This window comes from Aegilops tauschii, chromosome 3 (genome assembly GCF_002575655.3).
Source record: "Aegilops tauschii subsp. strangulata cultivar AL8/78 chromosome 3, Aet v6.0, whole genome shotgun sequence".
NCBI lineage: Eukaryota > Viridiplantae > Streptophyta > Magnoliopsida > Poales > Poaceae > Aegilops > Aegilops tauschii.
This window is the reverse complement of record NC_053037.3, coordinates 621,358,745-621,383,333: the sequence shown is the minus strand read 5'-3', so window position 1 is coordinate 621,383,333 and position 24,589 is coordinate 621,358,745. Positions and strand designations below refer to the sequence as shown.

At 42.9% G+C, this 24,589-nt stretch overlaps 1 protein-coding gene across 1 annotated transcript; it reads left to right on the top strand.

Annotated features, from left to right (window-relative positions):
- Positions 1 to 20,113: 20,113 nt before the first annotated feature.
- Positions 20,114 to 21,042, top strand: LOC141042573 (pathogenesis-related protein 1-like). The gene has a single exon (XM_073511388.1). It carries the CDS (start codon positions 20,179 to 20,181, stop codon positions 20,674 to 20,676), a length of 498 nt encoding a protein of 165 aa, XP_073367489.1. The 5' UTR covers positions 20,114 to 20,178; the 3' UTR covers positions 20,677 to 21,042.
- The last annotated feature ends 3,547 nt before the right edge of the window (positions 21,043 to 24,589 follow it).

The following is a 24,589-nucleotide window of genomic DNA, read 5'->3' as shown; positions in this document are numbered from 1 at the left end:
GCCGGGTCATAAGGGGACCATCACAGTGCATGGAAGCCTTAAGATCGCTTTGGAATGTGAGGAAGGTGATGCGCCCTATGCTGAGTCGGTTTGTGCAACAGAGGAGTTGAAGTTCTATAAGGACAATGTTGATCCGGCGGACATGAATTCTTTGAAAAAGCCAACTACGGAGCATGATCCGGCCCTGAAGTTTAAATTTGCTGATGAGACTAAGCTGGTTGATTTTGTGCCAGGCGATTCATCCAAGCAGTTCATCATCAACGCTAATTTGGATCCGAAATAGGAAAGCGCGCTCATCGAGTTCATCCGTGAGAATCGGGATATCTTTGCATGGAAGCCTTCTGACATGCCAGGTGTACCGAGGGAACTCGCTGAGCACACCCTTAATGTTGATCCCAAGTTTAGACCGGTTCGACAGTTTCTTCGCCGGTTCAATGAAGAGAGGCGCAAGGCCATTGGTGAAGAGGTAGCCCGGCTCTTAGCAGCAGGTTCATTGTTGAAGTTTTTCATCCGGAGTGGTTGGCTAATCCGGTGCTGGTACTTAAGAAAAACGGCACTTGGCGTATGTGTGTGGACTACACAGATTTGAACAAGGCGTGTCCAGCTGATCCTTTCGCTCTCCCTCGTATTGATCAAATCATTGATGCTACGGCGGGTTGTGAGCGTTTGAGTTTTCTGGATGCTTATTCGGGTTACATCAGATCAAGATGGCAGTTAAGGACCAGGAGAAGACAACGTTTATAACTCCCTTTGGAGCCTTCTGCTATGTATCTATGCCTTTTGGGCTCAAGAGTGCCCAGGCGACTTATCAACGTTGTGTCCAGAATTGTCTTCATAATCAGATCGGGCGCAATGTTCATGCTTATGTGGATGATATTGTGGTGAAGTCCATGAAGGAGGAGACGTTGATAGATGACTTGGAGGAGACCTTCGACAACCTCAGGGTTTATAAGATGATGCTTAATCCGGCCAAGTGTGTTTTTGGTGTACCGGCAGGCAAGCTTTTGGGTTTCCTAGAATCTAACAGGGGCATTGAAGCTAATCCGGAGAAGATCAAGGCTATTACTTCCCTGGCTAAACCGAGGTGTATCAATGATGTTCAACGCTTGGCAGGCCGGATTGCCGCCTTAAGCCGGTTTATCAGTCGTCTTGGAGAGAAGGCCATTCCTCTGTATCAAATGCTGAAGAAAACAGATAACTTTGTCTGGAGTGATGCGGCTAACGAAGCATTTGAGGCTCTAAAACGGCAGCTCGCCGAACCGCCTGTTCTTGCTGCCCCCATTGATAAGGAACCATTGCTTTTATATGTGGCTGCTAACGCCCGGGCTGTCAGCGTGGCTATTGTGGTGGAGCGCAAGGAGGTAGGATAGGAATATCCGGTTCAACGGCCGGTTTATTACATCAGTGAGGTGCTTATTTCAGGGCCATCCCATTACTGTGGTCAGTTCTGCTCACATTGGCAGAAGCTTTTGTATGGGGTTTTCATGGCGAGTCGGAAGCTAAAGCAATACTTTCAGGGCCATCCCATTACTGTGGTCAATTCTGCTCCTTTGGGAGATATCATCCAGAACAGGGAAGCGACTGGCCGGGTTGCTAAGTGGGCTATTGAACTTGGTCCTCACGGATTAAAATATATGCCTCGCACGGCCATCAAGTCTCAAGCGCTCGTGGATTTCATCAATGACTGGACAGAGTTGCAGGCGCCGGAGGATAAACCGGATAACACATCCTGGATGATTCACTTTGACGGATCCAGGCAATTGGAGGGCTCGGGGGCTGGAGTGGTTCTTACTTCCCCTCGAGGTGACAAATTTTGTTATGTTCTCCGCTTGATGTTTCCTTGTACTAATAATTCAGCTGAGTACGAAGCCCTGCTCCATGGGTTGCGAATGGCTAGGGAGATGAATTTGAGCCGGGTTAAGTGCTTTGGTGACTCGGACCTGGTGGCTCAACAAGTGTCTGGCACTTGGGATTCCAAGGACCCACTCATGGCAGCATACCGTCGAGAGGTGGATATTGTTGCAGGTCACTTCAAGGGTTATCAGGTTGATCATGTGGACCGGCGAAAGAATGAAGCGGCGGACGCTTTAAGCCGATTGGGCTCCCAGCGTAAACCGGTGCCGCCCAATGTTTTTCTTGACGTTTTACATAACCCGTCGGTCAAGCTCCCCACGGAGGAGGATTTGGCTGTTCCTGATCCGGAGGCTCAGTTGGTGGCAGCGCTTCACATCACCCCGGATTGGACGATCCCATATTTGGCATATATGAATCGGGGCGAGTTACCAGAGGATGAAGTCTTGGCCAGACAGATAATCCGGCGGTCCAAGTCCATGACTATTATCAATGGCGAGTTACATCACTGCAGCGTCACGGGGGCTTTTCAGCGCCGTGTCTCTCCTGAAGAAGGCTGTGAAATTTTGCGGGAGATCCACGAAGGGGATTGTGGTCATCATGCCGGTTCAAAATCTCTTGTGGCCAAGGCTTTTCGTCACGGTTTCTATTGGTTGACGGCTCATGCTGATGCGGAAGGTTTGGTCAAAAAGTGTGACGGTTGTCAGAAGTTTGCCCGCCGAGCCCATGTTCCGGCCCAGGAGTTAAGGATGATTCCAATCACCTGGCCGTTTGCAACTTGGGGGCTTGATATGGTTGGGCCCTTTAAAAGGTCCAAGGACAAGAAGACCCACCTTTTGGTGGTGGTTGATAAGTTTACCAAGTGGGTGGAGGCAGAGCCAGGTAGCAAGTGTGATGCAGCCACGGCGGTTCAATTCATGAAGAAGGTTATTTTCTGCTTTGGTTTTCCACACAGCATTATAACAGATAATGGCACGAATCTCTCCAAAGGTGCTATGGAAGAGTTCTATCAACGAGAGCACATCCGGCTTGATGTGTCTTCAGTGGCCCACCCCTAGTCTAATGGTCAAGCGGAGAGAGCTAATAAGGAAATCCTGAAGGGTATCAAGCCCCGGTTATGGTTCCTTTGCAGAGGACGCCGGGTTGTTGGGTGGAAGAGTTGCCTTCCGTTTTATGGAGCATTAACACCACCCCCAATAGATCTACGGGTTATACACCCTTCTTCATGGTTTATGGAGCGGAAGCAGTCCTCCCAAGTGATATTCGCCATGACTCGCCTCGAGTGGCAGCTTATGTTGAAGCGGACAATGAAAGAGCACGCCAAGATGCATTGGACCTGTTAGATGAGAAACAGGACATAGCGGCGGCTCGCTCGGCGATTTATCAGCAAGACCTGCGGCGTTATCACAGCCGCCGGGTTAAAACCAGAACTTTTCACGAAGGCGACTTAGTGCTCCAGCTTATCCAAGATCAGACCGATATGCACAAGTTATCCCCACCTTGGGAAGGGCCCTTTGTGGTCAGCAAGAATCTGAACAACGGATCATACTACCTCATTGATGTTCGAGAGCATAAAGACTCACGCAAGTCAGAGGAGGAGACAATCCGGCCGTGGAACATAGCTCAGCTACGGCCTTACTACACCTGAGCCATAGGCTCCTATCATGTACATATTTTTGACGATGTATATATTATGATCAATATAATAAACCGGAACCCCAGCTAAAGCGGGGTATCTGTTATTTTTCTCATATCATGAGTGGTTACACGGGGGCTTCTGTTTGTAAAGCGACATCCGGTTTACCCCTTGATTCAGCTTATACAGTTATCGATCAATATAAATCACTTGGGGGCTTGGTCGTATCCGAACCATAGCTACACCGCTTGATTGGCTCAGAGACACAAAATAAAGTCATTTGGGGGCTTGGTTATATTTGAACCATAGCTACATCTCTTGATTGGCTCAGCGCCACAAAGATATTTTCTTAGGGGCCAAAGAGAGTGTTTGTACAAGAACAACTCAAACATAGGCACCCATTGAGCACAGCTCAAAATGTTGCTTGGGGATTCTTTGCTATCACAAATGAACAAAGAATCTACACTTGCAATAGGCTATCAAGCCACGTCTTGGAAGCCTGGTGTATACACCTAAAACCCCGGGTTAACCTGCCTTCATCAAGTAAGTCACTCCGTCCAGGTAAACCTGGTATGACCCGCCAACTTGACAAGTCAATCTCATAAGACCCTGAACTTGTCAACGTTAAACCGGCGATTGGTTAAGGATTGAGGACCATCTTAAAAGGCTTTGTAAAACGGTTTAACTCAGTGGCCTGGCAGCCCATGAAAAGCCTCGAATTTGGGCCTGGCAGCCCTTGAAAAGCCTCGACTACAAGTTTTTATTTGCTTTATTTGTCAAAGTTTTTTCTCCTTTAATAAAGGTTTTGAGTTAACACCGGCGACAAATGGCCCGGCCTGACTATAAGTCATCAATATAAACTGGTGTTTATTAACCCGACCTGGCGTTAACTATAAGTGGCCATGATGATCATCCGGTGTTTATCATAACCCGGCATGACTTATTATATACCGGCATAGCATGGTGTGAGTTATCAGTACTCAAGATTTAGGTCATCACCCTTATTACAAAGAACGTTGGTAAACCAACAAGGTGATTCAACATCATAGGTATGATGTGTTTTATATTTCATTGTCTTTATAGCTTTGGTTATAAACCTTGGCTTTATATTGGGCATTATGACCCGTCCGGCGATAAACCGCCAGGACAATTTTTCAGTCTATTTTATGCAGAAACAGGACTGTATAAAACTGTCAAGGATCATAAGCAGACATAACATGACGGATTAACAGTATTGTGCCAGATAAATATGCACGATGGCATAACGGAACAAGTGTTCAAGCTAGCCTATTACAAGGCGTTTTGACTGCCCAAAAGAATAATTGTTTTTCACAAGGATGACAGTATGCAAAAGCTAAACCGGCCTCCGGATTATGACTCTGCCTCAGGTTGATGTGAAGGTTGCGGATCCTCCTGCACCGGTTCACCCTCCTTCTCTCCACCCAGTGGCTGGAAGTCAACAGTTGTCCAATCAATCCCTGTTAAATCTTGGAAGACAGCTTCATCGTGTATAAGATCAGACGGTTCAACGTCAGGAGTGTAAGTATGCTTACGAATCGGCGGGATCAGATTTTCCACGTCATAAGTTGGTGCATTCATCCGCTTGCCGCTGGCATCATAGATGTTCTGATAAAACGACAAGTCAGTGTCTTCAGCCAACTTACTTGCCAGTGGACGCACTTCTCTTGTGATAGCCCGGAGATCATCATTGTCAAATTCTGACCCATCCTCTTTTTGGCTTGGATAACCATTCCCAATGTCTTCCGGATCAAGGTCAGATATCCAGGCCTTGGCACGAGTCAGTGCAGTAATGGCACCGACCCTAGCAGCGGATTTCTTCAATTCTTCAATCCGGGCAGGCAGCATGGATAACCTCTCCAGTGTCTCCTTGATTAGCGTTGGGGGCGGTTTATTATTGGAGGCTGTGTAGATGGTTCGTTGAGCACCGGTATATAGCTGTTCTACCAAAGTATAAGCAGCCTTCAACTTTTTGCGCATGTCTGCGCCAAGATGAGTAATACGGCTACCTGCAAAAGGATCAAATTATTGTTAAACCGGAAGTTTGCATAACTGGGACTTGTTAAAAATTTGTGAAGAGGTTGTTACCAAAGATAGCAGAGGTCATGGCATCGATCTGCCGCTTCAAACTGCTCAGTTCCTCTGTCGCCGGTTTAAGGGCGTTTTCAGCGTCTTCTGCCCGTTTTAACAAAGTGGATTTCTCAGTTTCCCAGTCTGCCCGTTCACCTTTAAAGTACTCCTTTAGTTTTTCCATGGTTGTTAAAGCGGTGGTCAGCTCGCCTTTAACTTTGCAAGTTTCATCTTGCTGGGACTTGATGTTTTCCTGGAGATCGGTGATTTGGGAGTCCTTTTTGGTCAGCTCAGCCTGAAACAGACAGTTAATGAGTTAATACTACAACTCTGAAGTCCCAAGCACATAACAAGTTATCTACTTGGCACTTGGGGGCTAATGCGGATTGCTTTTTATCAGCTGTTAATTTAAAGTCCCAAGCACATAACAAGTTATCTACTTGACACTTGGGGGCTAATGCGTATTTGATCAGATTCAGACGGGTTATCATAATCACAAGTGGTGAAAGTAGTAGGATGTACTGGTTCATTCTAAAGTTATAAACCGGTCCATGGGGGCTACACCAGCGAAATTCAAACATTGATTCTATTACAAGACCCGGTTCACATCAACACTATGAACCGGCCCTTGGGGGCTATTGGAGTTGATAGTTTAAACCAGCTATAAGAAAGGAATATTTATGCAAAGGGAAGTGATATTTACCTCATACCGTTCCTTCATCAGACCTACTAAGCCGGCTTCATAGTCACGGCTTGTATATAGGCGGTTCAAAAAGCCAGAATGAAGGTCTTGAGCGCCGAGGTTGGCATAACTTGATAACTCAGATTTCCATTTGCCCTTGTCCATAGCAGAAAGTTCTTCTTTGGCGCTATGCTTTGATAAAGCGATAGGACGGCCAGGGGAGGTGAAACCAATACCGGTTACGACAACATCGTCGTCTGTAGTCTTGGCAGGGCTTGGCGGTTTATCAGACGCTTTAGCTGGGCTCGGCGGATCAGCAGTCGGACTTGGTGGATCAGCTGGCTGGCCTGTTGGGTTTGCTTCCACGGGTTCAACAAAGGCGTCAGTTGCTTGAGGTTCCGGATCATCAAGAACAGTGTTAGCCTCCGGATCGACAGCTTCTGGGGTTTTCTCCGGTTCAGTGGCCGGTTCATGGTCGGTCGGCTTATTCAACTTAGCCTTCTTGCTTGGTCTGGCTTTGGCACTGGAAAGAGCAGGCACGGAAATCAGTATGATAAAATAATACAAGACCAAAAAGGTTAAAGTATGTTATGCTTACCCTGGGACAATTTTAAGGGGAGGAAGTTGCGTAGCTGACGACTCGCCGGATGATGAATGGGAAGTTCCCTGATAATTCGAGTCAGACGGATTAAGAGGATATCGGAAGTAACCCGCCTTAGGATAAAGGGTGTCAGGAGTATAAGCAACCTCTTGGCGACGTTTGCGAACCGGAGAATTTGGTAAGCCGGATGAGGTCACCACTTGGCCACTATGCCGGGTTGTGCGGCGAGTTTCATGTTGTTGTGTCTTCAAAAGAAAGTGCGGATCCAAATAAGAAAGAGGACATGAAATTTTTACTTTCCGGACGGCTCGACGGATTCTTGGTACTAGCACAGGATTTGAATCAGAAGAAAGAATAATTACCTCGTCAGCATGGCTAGCTTCCGCTTCATCCTGATAATGATCATTGTCAATAAGGTGTATGAAAAATGAACCGAGAGAGTCAAGTTCTACCTCTGAATCCGGATTATCCAGATCATCGTCAATGATGGGCTCGGACGGTTCAACATTTCTCCTTTTCACAGGCTTCTTTGAAGCCTTGGTCTTAAGCCGAGGAGCTCTTGCCAGTTTATCCTGTGATTTCCTTTTCCAGAATGGATCATTAGCCTGCATAGACAAATAGTAAATTATCAAAGAAAATTTAACAAAGGGTGGATTAAGACAGAAATGCGGTAAATTCTACCTTTGGCGGTTTGTTGGCAGCATAGAAAGGACTGGGCCCGGTTTTGCTGCATACGTCTATCGACTCATTAAGCATTTTCTTGACAGCTTTGGTGACTTCATCATCAGTAAGCTGGATATCAATATGACGCTGAGGGTCTTTCAGATCCCCTGTGTATTCATACATTAAACTGGGGCGCCGGCTTAAAGGTAAAACGCTCCATGAAACCCAGCATCGAACAAAATCCACGCCTGTCAGCCCGTTTGCAACAAAGGCTCTGAGCTTTGCCAGTTGAGGGGCATATTTTGCTCGCTCCTAGGCGGTCAGTCGTTGAGGAAAGGGATGAGTTTTGGTAAGCCGGTGTGGGCGATAACCCGGAAAGGGATTTTCATTGTCCGGAGCTGTATTGTGGCAATAAAACCAAGTCTGATTCCAGTCCTTGGGATGACTGTGAAGCTTGGCGTGAGGGAAATCAACATCTCTCCTTTTTTGAATCGAAACCCCGCCTAGTTCTGTGTTGGGTCCGTCCGTAAACTCAGTACGGCGGTTTAGATAAAAGAAATCCCGGAACAGATCAACAGTAGGCTCCTCTGGCAGATACACTTCACAGAATACTTGCCAGTCGCAAATATTGGATATTGAGTTTGGACCGATGTCTTGAGGGTGGATTTGAAAGCTGGCGAGCATGTCACGAAAGAATTTTGATCCGGGAGGGGTGAAGCCTCGGCTCAGGTGATCAGCAAACACAATAACTTCTCCTTCCTGGGGTTCAGGAGGATTTTCTGGACCGGGGACTCGCCAATGAATGGTGTCTTTGCTTGCTAAAGCGCCCGTTGCAACACACCCAGTCATTTGTGCTTCGGTAACCCGGGAAGGGACCCAATTGCAAGAACAGAACTGTTTGGCCATCTCGGTGGAAAACTGGAAAAAGGAGTAATATCCGGTTTAAGTTTCATGACTGGTACTTATAAACCGGCGTAACAATGGAAGAGATGACATTGAAACGATTGTATATACTAAACCGGATTCTGGTATTTAAAGCAGATTGGCGGTTTAAAGGAGGGCTAATGGTACCTGGCGGGTTATCAGTTTCTAAAAAGTTAAACCGTCTATAATGGTGTGGACGCTGTAGATTTGAAAAATTTCTAATTGTTGCGCAAACAGATTTCACAGATTGGTGTCATAATTTTGGATCTACCGCAGTTCCAAAAGGGAGATAAATTTTAAACCTAAAGTGGTGACAGTAGAAGAACGCATCTGCTTGGCTGGGATCTCATGCAGTAAAAGGTAGTTTCAGAGGTTGGAAAGGGGCACTGAACTATTATCGCTTGCCTTTACTATCAGTTTCAGATCAAGTTATGAGATCTAAGAAGAAAAAGGACGAACAGTGAAGAACACCGACGAACAGCAGAACCCTAATGCAGATTTGATGTTTGAGAAGAAGAGTGCTTACTGATGCTGCGGAACAGCGGAATTGCGTCGCCGTTTTCTCTGGTCAAGAACAGGTTGATGCAGCGGCCTTGGTTGGTGCAGATGCGAAGGTCGACGGCGGCGGCGGAGCTCAGGCTCTGAGGCGTCGCGAGGAAGAAGAAGAGATGAAGAGACAAGGGGGGGAAATGGAAAGGACCCTCGGTCTTATTTATAAAAGCAAAAGCATAAGTGTCAAGCGCGAGAATCGAGGAGCCTAACAGTTGGATATGTGACAGAGTTGTCGCCTTGATTGTCGGAGGCGCATTAATGAAGGTGAGATACATACCATTTTAAATAACAGGTGACGTCATGGCGGTTTATCATGATACTGGACGATGACGTCATGGCGGTTTACAAGATTTATGTAAAGGTGTTGAAGGAAGAATTTTTCTCAAGTTTTGAAGATTGACATGAACCAGTCCAAATCAATCTGGGGCCTAATGTTGGGGATATTACTACTGGGTATGAACCGGCCAGGTGAAGCCGGGTTATCCCCATAATGGATTGTTTATATTTGAAGCCCATGAAGACAAGGAATAAGGCGCTTTACTACAGAGACTCAAAGGCCCAAGGCCCAAAGGTAGATTAGGGCATGTAGCTATAAACCGCCATGTAATGCATAACTTGTATCATGAGGTATGAGAAAGTAGAGACCGAGCCGGATACGTGTATAAACCGGCATCGGGACTCTGTAAGCCGGTGGGCGTCGACCTGTGTATAAAAAGGCACGACCCGGCGGCGGTTTAGGGACAAGAAACAACAGCTCGAGATCCAGGTAAAGCGATTCCGCTCCCTGATCATCGAGACTACATCAATTCCACCACAACTGGATCGTAGGCTTTTACCTTCACCGCAAGGGGCCGAACCAGTATAAACTCCCGTGTCCTTTGTCCGGTTTAACCCCTTTAAGCTAACCCGTTGCGATGGCTCCACGACTAAGTCCTTTCGCTAGGGCATCTGCCGTGACAAACCCACGACAATGATGATGATATTTATTATATCATTGCGTGAAAGAACCGCGGATTAGTTTCAAGTGGATGTCCATCCACTTGAAACTAGTCCACGGTTCTTTCACCCAGTGATGTAATAACTCATTATGTTCTAAAAACAATCTCTAAATTGCTGCTGTATGAAAACTTGTATAGAGGTGTATGAATACAACATGAAATAAAAAGAAATAAAATACGGAATAATAGTAGTAGCGCGGGCAGGGAGAAGCGCTACTAGGAATTAGCAGTAGCGCTGTGTGGAGAAGGTGCTACTACTAAGTTGGTGTAGCAGTAGCGTGGGTCAACCGACGCTACTGCTAACCTTTAGCTGTAGCGCCATACCAGTAGCGCTCTTGCCCGCGCTACTGATAGGCCTAAAACCCGCGCTGCTGCTAGGCTTTTCCCTAGTAGTGTCCTCTCGGGTAGTTTTTGCTCCTGTATTTTTTCATATATTTCAAAATAAATCTCCAGAAATTCTCGTCCAATTCCAAGCACTTTTATTTCTGTACAAAAACAACACCATGGTAGTCTGCTGAAAACAGCGTCAGTCCGGATTAGTTCCATTCAAATCATGCAAATTAGAGACCAAACGTGTTTGAAAAAGGTAGATACGATGGAAACGTATCATTGACCATTCAATACATTTCTTCTAACGATCAGTTAGCTGATGGTTTTACCAAGCCCCTCTCAACATAATATTTGGAAATGTTCAGATGAAATCTCAACTTGAGCAATTATTGATTGATGTGGGATCTTAGCGTAGATACATATACCAACTTAGCTAAATATTAACTAGGATCAAAGACTATTTGTTTCGTATGGTATACTCATCGGATCGTAATCTACATAATTTGTTAATATATACAACTTTGACTCCTGCAGAAAGAGTAGCTCGATCGTACATATTATACAGTAGGATACACTACTCATCAACAATGTTGCCTATAGTGATCCCATCATTGGAATGGACAGCTCTGCTGGTCACCATGTCGGGAGCTCCTTCTGCCTTGCCAAGCTCGGCACCTCCACGAGCTGTCCTAGTGTCATCTAGCACATTGCCATATCCATCGGTGGCGACAATCTCTCTCTCGTCTGTAGCCACGCAGGACCAGTACAACCCATTTTTTGCACCGGAGAGAGTAAAAAATATATTAAATTTTTTAATTATAAAACTCATTTTTATAAAAACATAATTGAGGTCTTCATTTACAACTTAATTTTGATAATTAAACAAATGATAATGTTGAAATATTAAAGTGTTTTACAATACAATTGCAACGCTTATTGTCGAATAATGTGTGTGCACAGTGCTAAATTTGAACCATGCTTATAATAAAATTTACATTAGTTTTATTTATTTCTAATGCATTGCGCATGTAGACATTTTAAACCCAATCCCCATACATCTGAGAAAAAACAGAAAAACCAAAAAATTGATTGTGTGTATTTTAAACAATGTGATATTTGTGTATATCATTAAATGTCTTGGTAGATATATCAAATATGCATAGTCTCTCTTAGCGGCTTCTAGATTATGATCAGGTATATGCAAATAAAAAATAGACTTTATGAAATACGTTTACTAGGAGCTTGTCGCCGAATCATAAATATGCTGCTTTTATCCTTATTTTCATGGTCAGATGAGTCATATGTTATATCGTGTTCAATAATCCACTGATACCAAAGTTTCAAAATAGCTGGCTATAGTCCCGCTATAGCCATGGCATAGCAGTTTGAGCAGAGTGCCGCTAAAGGGTATTCTTGTACTACCATGATTGAAGAGGAATAGATTGAAAGTTTCTTGCAAAAAAAAAATGATATTCTTGTAGAGTTGGTTGTCCGGTAAAGTTACAAAATAGCGGGTAACCATGTTATAGCTGTTTGAGCAGGGTGCCACAATTTTGCATATAACCCGCTATTTAACACTATGATTGAGTCCCTTCGGGGACATCCGATTAAAGTATGATTGAATATGCGTGAGATTCAAAAAAATTGATTGAATATGTGTGTGTTGTATGAACGAAGTATGTCTATAGAGGGGGGTGAATGGAAGATTTAAAATTTCATTTGGAAACTTCAAATCTCTCATAACACAGCAGTGGAACGAGCGAAAACAGTGTACAGTGTGCGAACAGGAACTAATGAGTGCTAACTAGAGCAAGGATCAAAGGGAATCACATGACCGTAACTAAACATAAAACAAAGTCCAAATGTAAAGAGGGGGCAGAGGTAACCAGTGATGCTCGATGGCGACAAGAAATTTGGTAGACCAGTATGCCGTTCTGCAAAAGGACTATGTCTGGTTGGAGAGGTTGTGATTTAACACAAAAGATATATTCGCTTCACTCTATTCTCCTCGACAACTGATTCGTCAATCAGAGCTGATCACTCGTGTAGATGCTTGAGATGATCTCCGAACCTTTATAGACTTCTTCTTCGAGAACCACAATGACTCTTGATCTCTAAAGGACCTTTTTTAAAAGCAAACTTAATTACGACAAGGGCACGTCGCGCCTTACTGCGTCAGCAACTTGTGTTGGGACATCGTACTCCCAATACAATGCATTATCACCATTACAAAGAAAGCCTAGTTTTGCTAAACAGTGGGCCGCCATATTTGCTTTCCGCCATTATTTTTGGGACTAACATATTGATCCAGTTCCCAGTGTCAGTTCCTGTTTGTTGCATGTTTTATGTTTCGCAGAATATTGATGACCCACAAGTATAGGGGATCTATCATAGTCCTTTCGATAAGTAAGAGTGTCGAACCCAACGAGGAGCAGAAGTAAATGACAAGCGGTTTTCAGTAAGGTATTCTCTGCAAGCACTAAAATTATCGGTAACAGATAGTTGTGTGATAAGATAATTCGTAACGGGTAACAAGTAACAAAAGTAACTAAGGTGCAGCAAGGTAGCCCAATCCTTTTTGTAGCAAAGGACAAGCCTGGACGAACTCTTATATAAAGCAAAGCGCTCCCAAGGACACATGGGAGTTGTTGTCAAGTTAGTTTTCATTATGCTCAGATGATTCGCGTTCGTTACTTTGATAATTTGATATGTGGGTGGACCGGTGCTTGGGTGTTTCCCTTCCTTGGACAAGCCTATCACTTATGATTAACACCTCTCGCAAGCATCCGCAACTACGAAAGAAGAATTAAGGTAAACCTAACCATAGCATGAAACATATGGATCCAAATCAGCCCCTTACGAAGCAACGCATAAACTAGGGTTTAAGCTTCTGTCACTCTAGCAACCCGTCATCTACTTATTACTTCCCAATGCCTTCCCCTAGGCCCAACATGGTGAAGTGTCATGTAGTCGACGTTCACATAACACCACTAGAGGAAAGACAACATACACCTCATCAAAATATCAAACGAATACCAAATTCACATGATTACTTATAACAAGACTTCTCCCATGTCCTCAGGAACAAACGTAACTACTCACAAAGCATATTGATGTTCATAATCAGAGGAGTATTAATTATCATTAAGGATCTGAACATATGATCTTTCACCGAATAAACCAACTAGCATCAACTACAAGGAGTAATGAACACTACTAGCAACCCACAGGTACCAATCTGAGGTTTTGAGACAGAGATCGGATATAAGAGATGAACTAGGGTTTGAGAGGAGATGGTGCTGGTGAAGATGTTGATGGAGATTGACCCCCTCTCAACGAGAGGATTGTTGGTGATGACGATGGCGATTATTTCCCCCTCCCGGAGGGAAGTTTCCCCGACAGAACAGCTCCCCGGAGCCCTAGATTGGTTCTGCCCAAGTTCCGCCTCGAGACGGCGGCGCTTCGTCCCGAAAGCTTCCTTCTGATTTTTTCCAGGTCAAAACACACCATATAGCAGTGGGCATCGGGGGCCTGCCAGGTGGCCCACAAGGCCCCTGGGCACGCCCTCCACCCTTGTGGATGGCAGGTGGCCCCCTCTGGTGCTTTCTTCTCCCAATATTTTTTATATATTCCAAAACATTTCTCCGTGAAGTTCCAGGACTTTTGGAGTTGTGCAGAATAGGTCTCTAATATTTGCTCCTTTTCCACTCCAGAATTCCAGCTGTCGGCATTCTCCCTCTTCATGTAGACCTTATAAAATAAGAGAGAAAGGCAGAAGTATTGTGATATAATGTGTAATAACAGCCCATAATGCAATAAATACCAATATAAAAGCATGATGCAAAATGGACGTATCAACTCCCCCAAGCTTAGACCTCGCTTGTCCTCAAGCGAAAGCCGATATCAAAAAATATGTCCACATGTTTAGAGATAGAGGTGTCGATAAAATAAAATACAGACATGCGGGCATCATGATCATCTTTAGGACAGCAACAATATATTGTCATATAATTTCTTATGCTAAAGTAACAATCCATTCACAAGGTAGAGTATGAATCAGAAACTTCATTGAAAACTAACAAACTATGATCTCAGTCATTGAAGCAATTGCAATTTATCATAACATCGGAAAGAGTCAATATAACAGCTTTTCAGCAAGTCCACATACTCAACTATCATTTAATCTTTCACAATTGCTAACACTCACGCGATACTTATGGGTACAAAGTTTCAATCGGACACAGAGAAAGATAGGGGCTCATAGTTTCGCCTCCCAACCTTTTACCTCAAGAGTAATGTCAAGAATAATACTTTATGATAACCTACATCCGAGTGGATATGTATATCTGGATCTCTCCAACACAAAGTGCTTGCCAAAGGAAAAAGTGTAAAAAGGAAAGGTGATGATCACCATGACTCTTGTATAAGGGTAGAAGATAAAAGAAAAAGATAGGCCCTTCGCAGAGGGAAGTAGAGGCCGTGATGCGCTTTTATGGTGGGATGCACAATATTTTAATGCAAAAGAACGTCACTTTATATTGCCGCTTGTGATAAAGAACTTTATTATGCAGTCCGTCGCTTTTATTTCTTCCATATCACAAGTTCGTATAAAGCTTATTTTCTTGACACTAATAGATCATACATATTTAGAGAGCAATTTTTTATTGCTTGCACCGATGACAACTTACTTGAAGGCTCTTACTCAATCCATAGGTAGGTATGGTGGAATCTCATGGCAAAGCTGGTTTAAGGAATGTTTGGAAGCACAAGTAGTATCTCTACTTGGTGCAAAGAATTTGGCTAGCATGAGAGGGAAAGGCAAGCTCAACATGTTAGAGAATCCATGACAATATAACTTCTATACGGATATAAGAAAACATAACCCATTATGTTGTCTTCCTTGTCCAACATCAACTTTTTAGCATGTCATATTTTAATGAGTGCTCACAATTACAAAAGATGTCCAAGATAGTATATTTATATGTGAATCCTCTCTTTCTTTATTATTTCCTATTAATTGCAACAATGACCAAAACTGTTTGTCAACTCTCAAGAACTTTTATTCAACACACTCTTTATATGTGAAGTCATTACTCTCCATAAGATCAATATATGATCTTTCTATTTCTTTTTATTCTTTCTTTAATTCCCTCTAGATCATAGCAAGAAAGCAAAGCCCTCAACTCAAAACTAAGTGTTTCGTCGACCCGTCAGGCAAAAGACACATGTCTTGCTACCTTGCCAATTACCTCATGCCAGATTATCTCCAGTCAAGATGACCCCTCTGTTTAAAAAGAGGAAAATCATAACTCTTGGAGGAATTTTGAGCTTCCACAATTTCTGGTTATCGACATCACAATGAACCATCTTCAATTTTATACCTTCTTCAATTTTACTCAAGTGCTTTCATCCAGTATGTTTCCTTTTCATCCCTATTCTACTCACAAGATGATTTATTCTTATTTCATTTTTCTTATTCTAAGCAGAAGAATAAATTCGGAAAACTATATTTGGAGTCATCTGGTTTATCTCTTTTGCTTCTCTTTCCCATGCTTTTTTCATATGTTACAATTCCTATAGTTGAATCCATAAATATTTATTTAGTAAAAATCATGTATAAATAAGGCTAGGGACATAACCTTAACGAGTCCTAGATTGTCTTCTTATATGTTTACATTGAGTTTGTTTGAATAGATTTTTGTTAAATAACACATATAGCAAATATCATGTACAGTAGCGCAAGTGAGGCTTGGGGTTGAATCTTGATGACGGGCAGATGGAAAGAATCAACGCAGAACCATGACAACCAAGATTATGAATGATTCATCATGAAATCTTTATGTAAGCAATATCCATTCACAACATAAGAATTAAATGTCTTGACGGAATAGTTATAGACTTTGGAAACTTGCCTCAATTCGGGCCTCGCTTCCATGTCAGTTATTGCCTACAAGTTTAATAAGGAAAAGCTTTGTGTATTAGTTCAATGTAAGGTCAACTTGAAATGACTTTCACTAGGAGACATGACAGACAGATAAGTACTTTTCTGTAGAACTAGCTAATGCAACCGCCACCTACTTCCCCACCCTCCTTAAAAAGGTCCTAAGATTCTTCGTCGGTAAGGTGCCTTCTCCATTTCGAGGTTTTACGCTAGAATCTATGGTAACGAGAAGAACAAGAGTTACAAAAACCGGGGAAAGAATGTGTGTAAACAAATATGGTGAGCACTTAATTTATGTAGGGCGTTATATCTGTCATGTTCTTCAGTACATACGACATAATATTCTTCCATCTTCATGTTGGATTGACTTGAGGTTTAGACCACTTGATCTTCCACCCATCCATGTGAAAACGCTAAGCTGGGGTAGTTCTTTAGGGTTGACGGCACAGTAACGAGCCACGGGATTATGCCGAGTGGGAAGAATGTCATTATAGTACTTTGTCCTAAAGTTTGCCCCTTTCTCGTTGAGGTGTGCTTCGCATATGCATCTTTCGATACAACATCTTTTTTCTTGCTTTTGGTGTCAAAGATTCTTCTGTTCTCTCTCAGTTGAATACATCCAAGTGGCATCGTCTTTGGTGAGTGTGGAGGTTTTCTGAGTGTTTTTTAGGTTCATTGATGAGTATATGATCTTTGCCAAGTGTGTTTTAGGAATACTCGGCATACACTGGCTTTCACCAAGTAATTTCTTATTTTCTAAGCATTTTTTTAAAAGACTCGATATGCATTCCTCTTTATCGAGTATCCGTGTTTTGACACATGGAATCTGTGATGTTGTGACCTGTGGTGCTGGTTGTGAATACCTATATTTTGTACAAGTTAATTATGATTCGGGAGCATGCTGGTTGTGACAATACCTATATTTTGTACAAGTTAATGCTGATTCGGGAGCATGCTGGTTGTGACAATACCTATATTTTGTACAAGTTAATGCTGATTCGGGAGCATGCTTTTAACACTATAAACATTGGCTGCTCGGGGAGCCATGCCAAAGCATCTTACAAACATATCACATGTCTAAGTTATGTACTAGATTCCATGTCAGGTGTTGTTGCCGACCATGGACTTAGTGATATTAGTATCTCAATGTTATTTTGATCCTTTCAAATTCCCTATGTCTCTCATTTTTATTAGCACATATGTTTTTATTGTGATCCTCTTCCTCTATAGAGAAATTGATAAACAATGGCTATGTGTTGAAACTTCAAGGCATGTGATGTGACACAATATTTTTATTACTTTTTGCATGGAATAATTATGTGGATATTTTACCTCCTAAAACATATATTATGATGATCTCGCTTTCTAATTTTTGAAGGCAATGATCTTGGGAATCGACTACCATACATTCCTTATGGCATAACTCCTTCATTTGCGCCAACTGGCGCAACGGGTCACCTAGTATTACTAAAGATAGGATCACCCATCGTATTTGGCGACCACCACTCTCTTTCTCCCTTGTCTCTTCCACTTGAGCGAAGTCGTAAATTAATTCAATTGGATGCATAAATGATGGGTATATTCATTCTAGTACATACTGCTGCTTCAAATAGAGGGCACAATCTACTACGACACAGGCTGCTCTTGAGAAGCTCAAATAGAGCGCACTATCTACTACGACACAGGCTGCTCTTGAGAAGCTAATCCACATCTGCTCGGGAGATCGATGTGTGGTGTATCGTGTGTAATAGGCATTGCTTTGCTTTCGTATGCATCCATGAATCAATGCATTTTCTATAGCAAGGCCTGACGAGACATCCACGGTGAAAAAACATTCTGGTTACTTTTTTCAAACCGATGAGGTCCCCGCATATTTTTTACGACCCGGTGAGGTCTCCGCTTTTTTTTTTCATGACCCAGTGAGGTCTCCGCTTGTTGATTGGCTACAATTGTTACCTGGATTAAATAAGCCCATAATTCACCACCTAAAACGTATATTGCATGATTGATCTTTCTTATTTTTGACGTCAATGATCTTGGGAATAAGTTACCATACATTTCTTCTGGCGTAACTCCGCCGTTTGCGCTAATTAGCGCAACAGGTCATCTAGTCTCACTAAAGCTAGGAGGGATCGCCTCCTCATCTTTGGCGAACCCCACTCTATTTCTACCTTGTCTCTTCCACTTGAGCGACATCGTGAGTTAATTCAGTTGGATGCATACATGATGGGTATAATCATTTTAGTAAGTACTGTTTTTTCTAAAAGAGGACACGATATGTTGCGACACAGGCTGCCTCTTGAGAAGCTAATCCATATCTGCTCGGAAGGTCGTTGTTTGGCGTATCGTGTGTAACATGCACTGCTTTGCTCTTGTATGCATCCACGAATCGGTGCTTTTTTTACAGCGGGGCCTGGCACATCATCCACGGTGACACAACATGTTGGGTACATTTCTCAAACCGATGAGGTCTCCGCCTATAGTTAACGATCCGGTGAGGTCTTCGCTTATTTTGTACGACCTGGTGAGGTCTTCGTTTACCGGTTGGCTTCAATTTTTACTTGGAATAAATATGCTAATACTTCACCACCTAAAAGGTATATTAGGATGATCTCGCTTATTTATTTTTGAAGTCAATGATCTTGGGAATGGATTACCATACATTTCTGCCGACGAAACTCTTCCATTTGCGCCAATTGGCGCAACAGGTCATTTCGTATCATTAAAGCTAAGACCCCCACCCCCCCCCCCCCCCCCCACCCCCCCTCACGTTTGGTGACCCCAACTCTCTTTTCCCCATGTCTCTTCACTTGAGAGAAATCGTGAATTAATTCAATTGGATGCATACATGATGGGTATAGTCATTCTAGTATGTACTGCTGCTTCAAATAGAGGGCATGATCTGCTGCGACACAGGCTGCCTCTTGAGAAGATAATCCACATATGCTCAGAAGGTCGTTGTGTGGCTGGCGTATCGTGTGTAATAGGCACTTCTTTGCTTTTTGTATGCATACATTTCTTCTGGAGTAACTCCGCCATTTTCGTCAATTGGCGCAACAAGTCATCTAGTATCACTAAAGCTAGGACATGTTTGGCGACCCCAACTCTGTTTCTCCAATGTCTCTTCCACTTGAGCGAAATCGTTAATTAATTCAATTGCGTGCATACATGATAGGTATATTCAATCTCGTACGTACTGCTGCTTCAAATAGAGGGCACGATTTGCTGCTCCACAGGCTGCCTCTTGAGAAGCTAATCCACATCTGCTCGGAATGTCGTTGTGTGGCGTATCGTGTGTAACATGCACTGCTTTGCTCTTGTATGCATCCATGAATCGATGCTTTTACTACAGCAGGGCCTGACGCGGCGTTCACAGCGACATAGTATGCTGGTTACTTTTTTCAAATTAATGAGGTATGCGCTTATTTTTTGTGACCCGGTGCGGTCTTGGCTTATTTTTTACAAACTGGTGAGGTCTACGTTTACTGATTGGCTTCAAGTTTTCAACAGGGCAAGTGGCTATTCATTTTTCCATACCTACCACCCGCCAGACCAAATTAGCTGCTGGGGAAGTTCATAATCCGTAGTGCCACAACAGGTTGGTTACTTTTTTCAAACCAATGAGGTGTCCGCTTATTTATTTTTTCGAACTGATGAGGTCTCTGCTTCCTGAGTGGCTTGAATTTTTCGACCAGGCACATGTATTGGAATTTGCCCAGTACGTACAAGTGGATATTGTTGTTTCCCTATTGAAAGGAGAATAATAATGACTCTAAGATTAGGTGTTTAGAGAAGCAACCCATCGAGCTAGCTTGTGCACTAGTATAAATACACAACTCACGGTGACAGCAAATCTCATCCATCATTACACACACGCACCTCTTTCCTCCATTTCCTAAGGCATCATTAGCGATGGAGTACTCGCCAAAGCTAGCGGCGGCACTGCTCTTAGCTCTCGCGTCCGCCATGATCGTCACCGCCCAGAACGGGGGCGATGACATGCTGAACGCCCACAATGAAGTGCGCGCCGCCGTCGGTGTGGGGCCAGTGACGTGGGACCCCATAGTGGCGGCGTACGCGCAGTCGTACGCGGAGAAGCGCCGCGCCGACTGCCAGCTAGTACTCTCTCCGGAGGTGCGCCCATACGGAGAGAACCTCTTTCGGGCCGCTGGGGCCGAATGGAATGCGGTGGACGCAGTGATTTATTGGGCGTCCGGGAAGCAGTACTACGACCACGCCACCAACACCTGCTCCGCACCTACGGGTGAGTCGTGCATGGGATACCTGCAGTTGGTGTGGAGGGACACGAAGACCATCGGCTGCGGCGCTGTCCTCTGTGACGGCAACGCTGGCGTGTTTGTCATCTGCAGTTACAGCCCGCCGCCCGTGGTCGGGCAAGTTCCATACTAGGCTACGTACCAAGTATGCATGCGGCTATGCATGCATGCACGCAGCACCATGTTGCTTAAATAAATAATTAAGGGATACTCCTAGGGCTGGGCACTAATTCTCGGTCGATTGATGTCACCGATATGTGTGTGTGTGACCAGAATCCCTCCTCCCTTCACTCCTGTATCGTTCTGGGCTTTGATTGTTTTTGTATTTGTCCCGTAACATGTGATTGGGCTCGTATTTGTTTGTATTTGAGCTTATTATTCCGGTTGTATCCGGGCTTAATTTGCTGTCGATGGGTCTCTAGTGTAGTAGGAACGAGAAAAGAACAAACACAATATCACGATAGATCTTAAGTTCAAGCAACATGTTTGTGTTGCTAGAGATCAAAACTTACATTTTTCTTATACTTTAAATAATCTGATTTCGGCAATGTATTTTTAAAATGAAATAAGAAAATTCTTCAACGAAACTAAGAAAAGTTGTAGTGAACCACGTAGAAATTGAAGCTGATTAGATAATATGTGGTTCAATTTGAACAATTAAAATTGGCATCCTAGGTGAATTAAATATCTAGATGGCTCTCAAGGGTGAGATAGCCGTGCAACGATTGACAACTGGAACTTCTCATCATGATTAAAATATGTTTCATCCATTTTTAGTTTATAGAGTTAGAAAAGAGGAACTGGAAAGCAGTGCTACTATTGGCATTCAAAAAGTGAACTAAAAACTATTAGCAGGAAGGTAATCATACCAAGCCTCATGAGCTCACCAGGATCGGCAAGAGAGTGACCCCTGAACTGATAGGTTCCATATCCCTCAAAATTATGGCAAAGAACCATGTCTGTATGCAATGCCTCATCCCGTGACACCTCCTGCATACAGTAAGACTCATAGAATGAATAACACATAGAAGCGTGTTGCATAAATAAACAACTAAAGCATACTCCTAGGGCTCGGCTGACCGAGAACTCATTTTATTCTCAACATGTGTGTGTGTGTGTGTGCGCGCGCGCTTGTGTGTGTGTGTGTTAGAGAGAGAGAGAGAGAGAGAGAGAGAGGGAGGGAGAGAGAGTCGAATCCCTCCTCAACTTCACTCTTGTATCGTTCCGAGCTTCGATTGTTTTTCTATTTGTGATGTAACTTGTGCGACACTTGTATTTGATCCTGTTATTGCCATTCTATCTTGGCTTTATTGTGGATGGATTTCTTGATTAGTTGCTCAGGAAAAAAGGAACGAAAAGGTACACAAATATAGTAGTTGAAAGAGTCGGAAAGTCCTATTGGAGCCCTAGCTCACTGGAGCTCTTTATTTAAAAAATTCAAAATTAATGTCTTGAAATTTCATAATAACTACTTCCGGAATGCCTTGACGGAAGGCTCCTCATAGAACAAACCTTGTGTCGTCATCACCATATTCTTCATACGTACCACCCATTGTATATGATGCATAGATCAAAACTCATATCCATGCCATGTTGCTTCCAGAATACCTTCATCCTCATGGTTCCTTTTTCTTGATAAAGGACATTGCATTGAATTGATATATCGAGGTGATACAACCACATCGAAATAATGCCCGGCCTCCGCATAGCAAGATGCACACATCCAACAAGTCCAACAGACGTAGAAATAAACATCGTTTTATAGTAAAGACAAAAAAAATCCAATCTATGGTGCAGCGGTTCCTATCCGGAGATTACGCGACTATCCATGGAGGGAGAAAACGTTCCTAGTTGTATGCTCCAGCCATGTCGACACCATCATGAAAAGCTCTCTGTCTTCCAGCCTTTGCAGGATAGACCAAGTACAGAGCCATTGCATACATGCATGAATAACCTGCATAGGAGATGAAACACATTTATTGTTAAAAAGTACAACATTCTTGGTAAGCCACAATGTCCTGCATAAGGCAGCCGCCCCACAAGAATATGTGCATCGAATTGTTTATCAATATCCCACAAACAATGGCCGAGTATGTTATGTACCCAGTGTGGGGGTATAGATTTGAAACTACTTTAACTATGGCCTAAACTACACGAGCGAATTTATACTAAAAAGTAAGTGTTTAATCGACCCGTCAGGCAAAAGACACATGTCTTGCTTCCTTGCCAATTACCTCATGCCAGATTATCTCCAGTCAAGATGACCCCTCTCTTTAAAACTGCGAGGAAAATCTTCACTCTTAGAGGAATTTTGAGCTTCCACAATTTCTTGTTATCGACATCACAATGAACCATCTTCAATTTTATAGCTTCTTCAATTTTACTCAAGTGCTTTCATCCCTAGAGTAACTTCCAGTATGTTTCCTTTTCATCCCTATTCTACTCACAAGATGATTTATTCTTATTTCATTTTTCTTATTCTAAGAAGAAGAATAAATTCGAAAAACTATATTTGGAGTCATCTGGTTTATCTCTTTTGCTTCTCTTTCCCATGCTTTTTTCATATGTTACAATTCGTATAGTTGAATCCATAAATATTTATTTAGTAAAAATCATGTATAAATAAGGCTAGGGACATAACCTTAACGAGCCCTAGATTGTCTTCTTATATGTTTACATTGAGTTTGTTTGAATAGATTTTTGTTAAATAACACATATAGCAAATATCATGTACAATAGCGCAAGTGAGGCTTGGGGTTGAATCTTGATGACGGGCAGATGGAAAGAATCAACGCAGAACCATGACAACCAAGATTATGAATGATTCATCATGAAATCTTTATGTAAGCAATATCCATTCACAACATAAGAATTAAATGTCTTGAGGGAATAGTTATAGCCTTTGGAAACTTGCCTCAATTCGGGCCTCGCTTCCATGTCAGTTATTGCCTACAAGTTTAATAAGGAAAAGCTTTGTGTATTAGTTCAATGTAAGGTCAACTTGAAATGACTTTCACTAGGAGACATGACAGACAGATAAGTACTTTTCTGGAGAACTAGCTAATGCAACCGCCACCTACTTCCCCACCCTCCTTAAAAAGGTCCTAAGATTCTTCGTCGGTAAGGTGCCTTCTCCATTTCGAGGTTTTACGCTAGAATCTATGGTAACGAGAAGAACAAGAGTTACAAAAACCGGGGAAAGAATGTGTGTAAACAAATATGGTGAGCACTTAATTTATGTAGGGCGTTATATCTGTCATGTTCTTCAGTACATACGACATAATATTCTTCCATCTTCATGTTGGATTGACGTGAGGTTTAGACCACTTGATCTTCCACCCAGCCATGTGAAAACGCTAAGCTGGGGTAGTTCTTCAGGGTTGACGGCACAGTAACGAGCCACGAGATTATGCCGAGTGGGAAGAATGTCATTATAGTACTTTGTCCTGAAGTTTGCCCCTTTCTCGTTGAGGTGTGCTTCGCATATGCATCTTTCGATACAACATCTTTTTTCTTGCTTTTGGTGTCAAAGATTCTTCTGTTGTCTCTCAGTTGAATACATCCAAGTGGTATTGTCTTTGGCGAGTGTGGAGGTTTTCTGAGTGTTTTTTAGGTTCATTGACGAGTATATGATCTTTGCCAAGTCTGTTTTAGGAATACTCGGCATACACTGGCTTTCACCAAGTACTTTCTTGTTTTCTAAGCATTTTATAAAAGACTCAATATACATTCCTATTTATCGAGTATCCGTGTTTTGACACTCGGAATCTGTGATGTTGTGACCTGTGGTGCTGGTTGTGACAATACCTATATTTTGTACAAGTTAATGCTGATTCGGGAGCATGCTGGTTGTAACAATACCTATATTTCGTACAAGTTAATGCTGATTCGGGAGCATGCTGGTTCTGACAATACCTATATTTTGTACAAGTTAATGCTGATTTGGGAGCATGCTTTTAACACTATAAACTTTGGCTGCTCGGGGAGCCATGCCAAAGCATCTTACAGACATATCACATGTCTAAGTCATGTACTAGATTCCATGT